Genomic DNA, 11,811 nt, shown 5'->3' on the forward strand with positions numbered 1-11,811 from the left:
CACACACACACACACACAAACATACACACTTCATACACGAATACACAATATGCATACACAGATAACAAACACACACATAATATACAAATAAAATACACATATTATATAAACTAATTCAACTACGCAATTATTTACGGAGATAGTCAGATATACGTATATAAGCATACACACAAGCACATAATCTAAAATTTAAAAAAGAACCCAAGTGAAAAAACGGATAAAATTTGGAAATGAGAGGACTGTAAGAATCAAAATAATTTATTAAAAATGTACAAAAATGTAAGCAGGGAAATGACGGGCAAAAAATGAACCAAGAAAGAGAAACATTGATAATTGATCAGTGTCAAGAGTTGGAGAAGAATCAAAACAAAGACAGCAAATGCACGCATTCTAAAACCAATAATTGAGCGTTTAGAAAGCGATGCTCATATACAGGCTGTAAAAGATTAAAAGATGGAGTTGATGAGATCTTACAAGACTGTAATCAGCCAGCAACAAATGACGCTGATAAAGAAGTAGTATGTGATAACGAACAAAGTAATAATGAATTAGATGCCACCGATGATAATAAGTCAAACAATGACTGCACCTACATTCGTTGATATTGCCTCTCCTGTGTACAAAGGGTTTTTTTTCCCTAACTTTCAGCAATATCTGGAGAGGTGGAGTTATCACCCACACAAAGAAGAGGCATCATTATATTATTGCTTAAAGAAAAACAAATAAAAAGAGACCTGTGTTTGGTTTAGTTTAGAAGTTTTTACGGTGCTCGCAATTGCATAAGAGCATGTGAGCGCCCAGGGGTGGATGTCAACAGTCCATACAAGGAATTAAAATTAGGCTTACTCTTCTCACCCCGGAAACAGCGGGTCACAAGAGTGTGACAAACATACAAAAGAAGTAAAGGAAAATGGCGATAATAAGGATTAGGAAAGAATAAGCAGCAGTTCAGGCACAGTTATGTTTGAGCATGACATTGATGAATCAGCCCATTTACAATTCAACTGTACATAAGAACAATATTTACGTCGCCCTTTTGGGAATGGCCTAAAGACACTTCAGTCAGTGGCACCGCCCCGGTGGGTAGAGACCTGTGTAAAGAGCTGGAGATCGACAACGCTGACGAGCACGGACTACAAAATAGTTTCCAAAGTTTTAGCTCTACGACAAAATGTGTTATGTCAATTTTAATCAATGAGAACCAATAGTGTTCTTGAAAGGATGGTCCATTTTAGAGCACATCAGGACACATGACAACATCCTGTACACAGCATCTGAGTGACATCTCCCCGGTATGGTGGAATCCTTGGACTTCCAAAGTACGTTCGACCCTGCAGAAAAGAGAACATTATTCGCCACATTGAAGATATTGATTTTGGAGAAGGATTTATAAGTTGGAGTTTTAATGGCTAACATAGAGTGCTGTGTACAGTATTGGGGTGGGGGTGTCAGAATGGTTTATATAGAGCGAGGAATAAAACAAGGTTGCTGAACCATTCCACTTTTGATTGAACTGTTGCAGAGTTGGTGTCAATAAAATTAAGAAATAATAAAAAGCATATCTGGAATAATCACAGTTTTGGTACGGAAAATACTACATTTTTGCAAAGCTTTGCCGTATGCTGATAACATCACTTTTACTGTTAAGGTTCAAGGAGACCTTGCTTCGGTCCTGTTGGACATCGATTCGTTTGGTAGCAGTTTTAGGTTTAAGCTGAACAAGGTTAAGGCACAAGGTATGTGGACTCGGAGTGATAGAAAATGCACTGAAAAATTTGGAGGATTTAGTTGGGTTCATAATGGCAATACGTTAAGTATTTAAAATGTCCACTCCTCTCATAGTGCTTAACTGGGCTGAGAAAATATGAAGCAAAAGATCATTAGCAAAACATTGAAAACATTAAAAACATTTGCCTTACGTGATGGAAGTATAATTGTTCAAAAAACGGCTTTTGAGATATTATATTAATCTACCAAAAAATCAGGTAACAAATAAAATGCATCAGACATGTGGAAATTTGTGCTCAAATTTTTTTATTGAGAAAAATGAAAACCGATATAAGATGAAAATATAACATACCACACAAGTCAACGAAAAAATCTCAGATCACAAGGTCTGTCCCAAAAGTTCATGTCCCTGCTTTGTGAAAATCAACAATTGTTATTTTAAAGACATGAAATTTGGTACGTTCCTATTGAGACATTTTATATCTAACTTCATAAATTGTTGATAATTAATGCACTTATTTATCCGTTGTAGCTAGCAGCCAATTACAATGACCCTGTCCTCTTCGGCCAGAGGCCTTAGAGAGCAGCATTTGTCTCGATTTCTTCCTCGCCTTCCGAATTGCTGCCCTCTTAGTCTTTTATTGATTTGGAGATGAAGTGAAAGTTGCAGAAGTGCATCCGATACCAAATGATCCTCAGAAAAGAAATGAAGAATCACAGTGTTGCTTAAGATAGGTTCAATTGAATAAACCCTGTCCTGAAAATTGAAACATATAAATGAATACCCAAAAATAATTTAAGATTTTTGAAAGGCCGTGGGTGATCTTTGAGAATTTGATACAAGGAAAGAAAATCAAATGTGGTAGTTATGAAAGAAGCCCACTTGGGCTGTTCACAAACAATAACAATTAATTAGTAAAATACAAATATAGTTTCTAGAAAAGTTGAATCGGCATAAAAGCCTTGAACATCTTGCTCTTAATAGATCAATAAAAAGCAATGGAAGCAGGGGAACACCCAGTGCTACTTACATGAAACTTTCAAACAGATGGGTGACGGGGAAAGACCAGGATAATACAACTTTTTTAGAGCAGTCGAGCAAAGACATTAATGATGAACCATGACCGCAAACGTCTGTTCCAGATCTGGCACTTAATGACAATCATAATTTAAAAATCACGTATCCTATCAGGTTCGCCAGATAGTAGGTGGTTGGTGGGTGCTCTGGTGTAGTTTGCTCCTTCTTTCCTACAAAGCATCTATCGTCCGTATCTTGCCTCCTTCTTTTAATGTTAGTTACTCTCTCGTAAAACCTCTAATCTTTTATTGTGTTGCAAATGCCGTAAAACTCTTAGTACATTCAACTTCGCATGATACCCAAACCATAACACGAGGATAATTTTAAGTATAGTACATGAATATACATTTGCTCGTTCTTATTTTGTCCTTTTAATATACCGTGGCATCCAAAAGATATATAATCACCCAATCATCCTGTTAAAGCCTTGCATCATCCACTCCTGCAGCATACCAATTTAAAATTTACACATTAATTTTTAATTTACAAAAAGAATCACCCGAGAAAAAGTCACTCAAAATTCACCTTTAAAAATCATGCTTGGCAACATTTTGTGAAATCAAAGAAAAGCAAAACGGTGTTTGTGTTTGCGTTGGAGTGTATTAACATTGGTAGTATGGACAGGCTTTGTATTTCAAATGAATGGAGCATTTTGTGGTCGACAAAAGACGATATAAAATTACGATACTTTGAAACAGGTTGGAAAACAGAGCAATCACAAAATAGCACCCACAACTTGGACTTACTATAGCATGTGCTCATTCGTAATTTGTTATGGGGTATTGATTTAGTGTTACAACGCCAGCCCTTTGGGCGTGGTCTGTGTTATCAAATACCACAGAGAGTTGCAAACAAAAGTTTGAACTTGGAGCAATGTCACGTGTCTTCAGCTGCTGTTTCATAGAGCTCCACATATCAGTAGGATTTGTATCAGGACTATTCAGTGAGGGTCACTCCATTGTTAGTGAGATTTGCTTTTCCAAGAATCTGCTAAAGACATTGGCCCTTTGAGAAGGTGCTTTGTCGTGCATAAAGATGTGACCTTGAATAACACTGTGACCAAAATGGAGATACAACGTGACGTGATTCCCACAAATGGCTTTTTGTTTAATACAGTAAGGCCTGCCCACACCATGGCAGTTTCGTGGTTTCTATTCCTCACCGACAAATGATTACAACATCACAAACCTAGCACACTCCATGTTTGAATAGAGTTAGCGCACACCACAAAAACCCAAATCTCGTAAACAAAATACTAATGAGTAATTGTTCATTGTAGAGACTATGATATTTTCCATTCATTTAATATGCAATATAATACGCCCCTTTCACTAATGTTCAAACACTCCAATACAAGCGCGAACACACTTTTACGTTTCTTTGATTTTGCATAATTTTGTCTAGCATGATTTTTTTAAAGGTTAATTTTGATTGACCATATCTCGAGCAACTTTTTCTTAGTTAAAAAATGTGACGTATCAGGTGATTCAGAATTTATTTAGCTTTAAATTGATATGCTGCGTGAGTGGGTAGGGCAAGGCATTGTCACGATCATTGGGTAAGTACATTTTCAAGTGTTTCACATAGAAAACTATGTTTTCTATAGAAGGTTCAAGCTGAGAAGTGAGGACAAACAATTATCACAGTGTCAGTCAGATGAGACACTTGTAGAAAAAAACGAATGTTTTCGCTTTAAAAAAGGAACATTTTAAAATGCTCCAATACCTCCTATCCCAGACGTGTTGAAAAAATGCATAATGTGTCAGATGAAGCAGTACTCAATTAGCTTTAAATTGGTATGTTGCATGAGTGGGCAGTGCATGACTTTAACACGATAATTGGGTGAGTACATTTTCCCGTTTTCTTTTGGACACAACAGTATATTGATTATAGTATATTATATTCCCATGATAAGCGTGTGCTTTCGAGTGTGCGTCTCTCTCTCTCTCTCTCTCTCTCTCTCTCTCTCTCTCTCTCTCTCTCTCTCTCTCTCTCTCTCTCTCTCTCTCTCTCTCTTCGTCTCTCTCTCTCTCTCTCTCTCTCTCTCTCTCTCTCTCTCTCTCTCAGCACACGCACGCTTGTGTGTGTGTGTGTGTGTGTGTGTGTGTGTGTGTGTGTGTGTGTGTGTGTGTGTGTGTGTGTGTGCTTGTGCTTGCAAGCGAGTTTGTATGTAGTAGAAATACGTCGAGTGGTAGTATGCTAAAACTTTCTTTGCGGAGACGACAATATTGATTTATGCAATCCTTGAACAATAATCTAGATTGCGATAGCATCACACTTATTGTCCTTTATTGATTTAATTTCAACGTACTGACCAAAAAAAAAGAATAGGAGGGGGCACTAGAAAAGTCCTTATTATCATTTCCCTACTTGGATGAATTGTACATAACAGCTTGCACTAAGAAAATTAATTCCATCTTTTTAGACAACAAACATCCCTCGTTCCCTCAAATAAAAACATCAGTCAGAAGTAAAAGACCCATGCTTCTGATCTGTAACAAAGAAAGATACAGAAGGTCATTTTTACCATCATCTATCAAAATGCTTCCATCTTAACCATCTATCTTGTTTAGTGTACTTACGACCTTAGAGCATGCATCAAAATAACATTGAGTGTGTATCTAGCTTACAATTATTATTGTTTATATTGCTGCTCATTTATATTATGTATGTGATTGTAAGCCTACTTGTGTGTGCATGTGCGTGCACGTGTGTACGTGTGTGTGTGTATGTGTGTGTGTGTGTGTGTGTGTGTGTGTGTGTGTGTGTGTGTGTGTGTGTGTGTGTGTGTGCGTGCGTGTGTGTGTGTGTGTACTCGTGGTGGAACACCAAACCAATGTGCCTGGATCTGGACAATAAAGATGTATCTTATCTTATCTTATCTTATCTTATCTTATCTTTATTATTATTATTAATAGTATTATTATTATTATTATTATTATTATTATTATTATTATTATTATTATTATTATTATTATTATTATTATCATTCTTCTTCTTCTTCTTCTTATTATTATTATTATCATTATTATTATTACAAGGTACAAACCCGTTCTACGAACGGTGATATATTGATAGGAAGTGCAAAGATAAATTGTTTGTACCTGATTCATTGCCGTAAGATCTCCGTGAAGACAATATTGCTGGTATATATGCGCCATCTGGAACTCCGTCCTTTTTGCATGTATTCTAATAGAGTCCCTGAACCCTTCATATGTATAGATACAGGTATACTAACTTCGACATTTTGACAGTAGAATGTTCTTCTTTCTTCTCTCCATCTTATGACATTGCAATGTTCACAGACGTCCGTAATCTCCGATCTACTTCAGTTCCACTAAAAGACTGTGCGTTGCGCGCTACGGCTAACGTTGGCCCATTCTTTCTTGGCCTAACACGCTCAAGGCCTTCCTCCAAATTCTGGCTATTAGAACGTACATTCTGATTGATAGTCACCTTTCTCCGTTTCCGGTCGTTTTCCCTTCTGTTTCGAGTTGTTAAACAAACTACGTTTAGGGGACATCTCACTACATTATTAACTAAAATTGCCGTCCGATAATCTCGATCTAGATTGACATCTTCTTTCTAACTACTTCAAATCAGTCTTGAAATCTGTGCTCCAAATGTATCTAGGATATAGAGATCTAGATCGAGAGCCTTGCTCAATAAAAGGTTACACAGAAAATACGCTCCAAATTTTGAAAACGTCAATTCAGCGAAGTGAACATCGTTTGGGGAACATTACTAAACCAAATATATCTAGAAAAAGCAAATACAATGAGGTTTGACCTGAAGTACCCACTGCGTAGCACACATTCAAACAGAGTTAAATATCGGCAGTGGCGAAGCGTCTATATAATCTAATAATCCCTGCTTCCCTTCCTAATTTTGAAACATTGTCTCATTCAAATTTCCCCATAGACGTAAACCTCATAAATTAAATGTAAAAAGACGTTCATAATCACCAATGAACAGTATCTGTAACATTCAAAACGGTTTTGTTGCCTCAGAAATAGCCTGTTCATCCCAATCGGGCCACTCCATAAGCAGTCGCAAGCTTTGATTAAGTAAGCTTAAAGTGAGGCTTGAAGAGTCTACCAAAAGAGTTGGAGGGAACATGTGCACAGCATTCAAAACTGTTTCATTGCCACATATACCCTATTCACCCCTTTCGGCCCCAGTTGTAAGCAGTGACAAGCACTGATTATGTAAGCTGACTATTACACTGGTCGAGTCTACCTCACAGATATGAGGGGAACTAACTCCTAATAATGTCTTGACTGCTGCGAGTGCTTTTTTTTCCTCGACTTTTTATCGTCCCATAATCTGACCGTGACCTCTTTTATGACACCGGCTTCTGGCCTCGAAAGGCTCGACAAAAGCAGCCAAATTTGAAATTTAAAAAATAATAATTGTCGTGTTCTACCAAAGAGTTCTACCAAAGAGTTTGACATCTCTTCTTCATTCCTTTGTGTTTGTGTATTTACATCTAAAGTTAAATTTAATGTCAGTTGGAACAAATATTTAGTGAAATTAATATGCTTTACCGATTATTTTAACGGTTGAACAAGCAAAGAACATGAATTCAGGATTCGCTTTCATTCACAACTCGGTGTTGCCGCCTCAAGTAAGATTCAAGTGTGATATCTGCAGGCCCTGTCTGGTCCCATCTCACTTTGATTACCCTGTCAAACAAGCCAGCCTTCGCATCGAGATTCTAGATCTGGAAACAGTAGAAGCAGCTTCGTAAACACAAAGTAGAAATCTGTGTCACACACACGGCAAAGCACGAACCGCATTTCTGCTTTTGCAAACTACTCTAAATCAGTCTTGAATTCTGTGCTCCTAATACGTCTAGGATATAGAGAAATCTAGATCTAGAGTCTTGCTCTATAAAAACTACGCTCCAAATACGCGCCAAATTTTTAAAATGTCAATACAACGAAGTAAACATGTTGTGGGTTTAAGGGGGGGAGGGGGGAGGGGGGAGGGGGGAGGGGGGGGAGGGGGGAGGGGGGGCTACACCTGAAGGCTATGTCGCTTATTACTGGACCAAATTTTACCACATTTCACATATAACATGCATAGTAAGGAGTCTTTAAATCCGCAATCAAATTTGAGAAAAAGTTTCGTTTCCATGGATACGGCGGCCATATTGGATTTTGTTGACATGTCTTACGTAATAAATACCGCACTTATCGCTCATGGAAATTGAATATATTTTGGCATGCGTGTTTACAAACATTAGGTCTAAAAATTTCTCTGTTGTTTTTTCCTAAACGAATTAGAAAATTGTTAATGAATTTTTTCCTGAGGTAGCATTCAAGTTTTCAAAAATTCCGTAAAAATCCACACTCCGGACACGACCAACAAAAATGTATTCCATATATCAAGAATTCAACAAACAAATGTTTAGTATTATATCCTCTCTTCATTCTGTGAAAATTTGATGAAGATTGGATGAAAAATGGTGGAGTTATTCAAAAAGGTGTAGAGAAAAGTCGCGTTTTCCGAAAACGGCGGATAAAGACAAATAAAAGGAAATGGCGGTGACAAACATGCCCGGTATGGGAAAAATACGGTTTTTGGGGGTTCTTTTGTGATGAAATAGTTGTAGGAAATGCTGAAGAAGCTAAAAATGCCTACAACTCAAATTCCATATTTTTTTGACGAATTTTGACTTTTTAAACAAACTCAACGTGTTAGGAACATCAGCACAACACCAAATGCAACGAAGTTTGGCCTGAAGTATCCATCGACACTGAGAAGTACACATCCAAACAAAGTTGGATATCGAGATTCTAGATCTGGAAAAAGTAGAAGCAGCTGTCTCACACACACGACGAAGCAGCAAAGCACAAACCGAAACGGAAGTAGTCCCCAGTAAAATATGAAATGGCTAATGAAAGAGTGAAAACACCGGAGAGCTTCGTTTTACAGGAAAAACAATCAAACCTGAAAAATCAAAAGGTAGTATCTGAAATTTGAAAATATGACAACGGAACCCTTTTTGACAATTCTTAATTAACTGATTCATATTTTTGAAGATTTTAAAGGCACCTATGGTAAAAAAAATTTAAAAAGTACACTGACCTCACAAACGAACTTAGTTTTATCATAATAAGATTATTATTGTTACCAATGTATCATTAGTACAGGCATGTTGTGGTTCTGCTTTACATTTGTTTTAGCTCATGCATGTCAACAACAAAAAAGAAAAGAAACAAAAGACTCTTAGTACCCCTTGATTAGTAATGCAATTGACCCTTTCAGAATCGAGATTCCAGTTGGAGCTGCTTGATGGCCGTGTTCAAGTGTTGAGACGTCGTGGACAGCGCTTTCAAGATGCCAGCGTTGTGAAAGCAGCCCGCCATGGGGGATATTCTGTGATAGTGTGGGGTGGGATAGTCTTCACAATAGGACTCCTCTCTACCACATTCAAGGCAATCTCAATGCCATTTGCTATCATGATGAGTTTGAACAGCCGCTAGTGGTTCTGCAGCTGCAGCTGATTGGTGCTGGAGCAGTCTTTCAGGACGATCAACGCTAGGCCATACCGTGCTCGTGTTATCAACGATTTCAACACCCAAAATGAAATTAACACACTGCCTTTGTCTGCAAATAGCCCTTATCTAAACCCAGCTGAAGATTTATAGGAAGAGCTAAGGCGCCGTGTTCAGGAAAATTACCCACCGGCAGACACTCTTGGCCAGCTCGTTCATAATCTTGCCAGCTGTTTCATAATCTTCATCAACTGTTTCTGACAAACCTGGTTAGGTCCATGAACAATAGGCGCAGAGAGTGCTTGGCTAATAATGGAGGACTCACTCGTTACTGGGCCTTGTAAAAAGATCTTCCAAATTTGTGTGGGATTTCTTAAGTTTTGGGGTAGCCATTCCCATCATGCATATTGTTGTTGGGATTAACTTATTACAATGTTTGAGGTTATCACATATTTTTTAGATATTAAATAAATGTCTTTAAAAACAGACTTGTTTACATCACTTTGTTCTCATTTTATTTAAATTTATATAAGCATTTCTTAACTATTTTCCAAACAGTGTATTTGCTGACATAAAGCAGTTTGCAGAACGTTTGTTGTGTAACAGAAATTGAGGCATTGACAGTCCAGTCTGTACTTACTTAAGTTCAAGGTGGCGGCATTAACATGGCAACCAAGATCAGACAGATGTGAAGATTTATGTCAACCTTCTTTCGTCTCAAAGTCCACAGTCCACTCCTCAGTATTTTTGTAATCCGCAAAGTCATTAATTATCAAGAGCCCCCCAACCCCTTCTAAAAAAATCCTCTGGTAGATCTGTTATATAAGATGATATGACTAATTAATTATCAAGGTAACCCCCCCCTCTCCTGCGTCCTCTACAGTCAATGCAGCAGACGCCATCGTAAAAGGAAACAGCCTTGAGACTTTTAATAATACCATTGTCCTCTGTCTGAACTGTGTGCTATAAAATAAAGAGCTTTTTCTTTTCTTCTTTTTCCCTCAAGCCAAGTGAAGACAGCTCGGAGTCGTTTACGGATGCACCTTTGTGCAGACAATTTTGATCTTAAAATAGAAAAAAAAATACTGCTGCTGTCAATGAATTTATTTGTGGACTGGAAACAAAAAGGAAGCAAATAAAATTAACAGTAAACAAAATGGAACACTTCTCTGTATTTGGAGAAAGAATGAAAGCTGGTAAGTTCTAGAGATCAAATAAATAGCACAAAGTTTTTACAGTTCATTCATTCAATCATTCGTTCGTTCCTTCATTCATTATTCATTTATCACAGGTAAATTGCAAAGCACATCTAGTTCTACACGCATGTTAATAACGTCTTACTAATAAAGCAGTGAAATCATCTAAATTGTGCCTACAGGAGCGTAAAACATTCTGCTATTACAATAAGTCCTTCCCAGTCACGTATATTCTGAGAGAAGTTAAAACGTGAACTGTTGATGGTGATAATATATGAGGGACAAGACAACTGAAACAAGAGTAGTCAGGTTTGCAGTATGTCAACAATGGGGTTGGCGCTCCGTTAGTTCGTTTGATATCAAGCTGGACTACAGAGTGCATGGCCCTGGTTCGCATCCCAAACTAAGCGTTCTTGACTAATGTGTAGTTTTTAAGGCGCTCAGGCCTACTACCTTGGTCCTGTTGGAGTTGAAAGTTAAAACAACTCAATCATGTTTATAGGGGTGTTAACACTTTGAATACTATGCATGAATTTAAACGAATATCTAATTTGCAGGGTATAAAAAAATACAGACCATTAATATAACAATATATAAAAGTATTCTTAATTAATACACCGAAATAATAAAGGTATGCATATTTTATACAACGACTTGGTACCGTTTTGATAACAATTAATACAACGATTAAATAAAGGTATCAGAATGTATACAGACATTAAGTGAAGGTTTCTGATGATTGACGCATCAGTTAGTTTGTTTTTTATATGGTACGAATAATCTATGAGACACAATTGTTTGGTAAATGCCGTTAAACTCTTGCTTAAACTGATGACACCACTTTTATTGGAAAAGTTCCAGTAGACCTTTCTTCGGTGCTTAGGACATCAAATCATTTGGTAGCTGTTCTAGGTTTAAGCTGAACAAGGTTAAGTAACAATTAATTATCTGAAACTAATAGCACAGTTTATACTGCTGTCGAAATTTTGTCCAACACGACAGCCCATTGGTGGGGAGAAAAACGGTAATCTCAAACATGTAGGGACGTCTTGTTTGTATCAGAATGATAATATAAAACGGAAGAGGGTAAAGTGGAAAGTGGGTGTTTGCACAGGCCTTAGAGAGATGGCCGCTAGTGAGAGTTCGACTTCTTGTTCATTTCAAGATGGCGGTATTAACATCCTAACAAAGAGACCAGCCATGGGGAAATTGTGTCAATCATAATACTGTTTGGCCACAAGGTGAAATAAAATACAACAATTAGTTTGTAGATAACAACGCACATGCTAAAAGTCCACTCCCCCCC

General features: G+C 37.4%; 1 protein-coding gene across 1 annotated transcript in view; it reads left to right on the plus strand.

The window, feature by feature from the left end:
- The window catches only part of LOC101850065 (coagulation factor X-like), a 45,442-nt gene that overhangs the window by 20,848 nt on the left and 12,783 nt on the right, over nucleotides 1-11,811 (plus strand). Inside the window, exon 6 of the mRNA XM_035968281.1 lies at nucleotides 9,080-9,205. Coding sequence (XP_035824174.1) covers nucleotides 9,080-9,205 — 126 coding nt within the window. The remainder of the gene's footprint in view (nucleotides 1-9,079; nucleotides 9,206-11,811) is intronic.

The sequence above is a fragment of the Aplysia californica genome, unplaced genomic scaffold, assembly GCF_000002075.1.
Source record: "Aplysia californica isolate F4 #8 unplaced genomic scaffold, AplCal3.0 scaffold00049, whole genome shotgun sequence".
NCBI lineage: Eukaryota > Metazoa > Mollusca > Gastropoda > Aplysiida > Aplysiidae > Aplysia > Aplysia californica.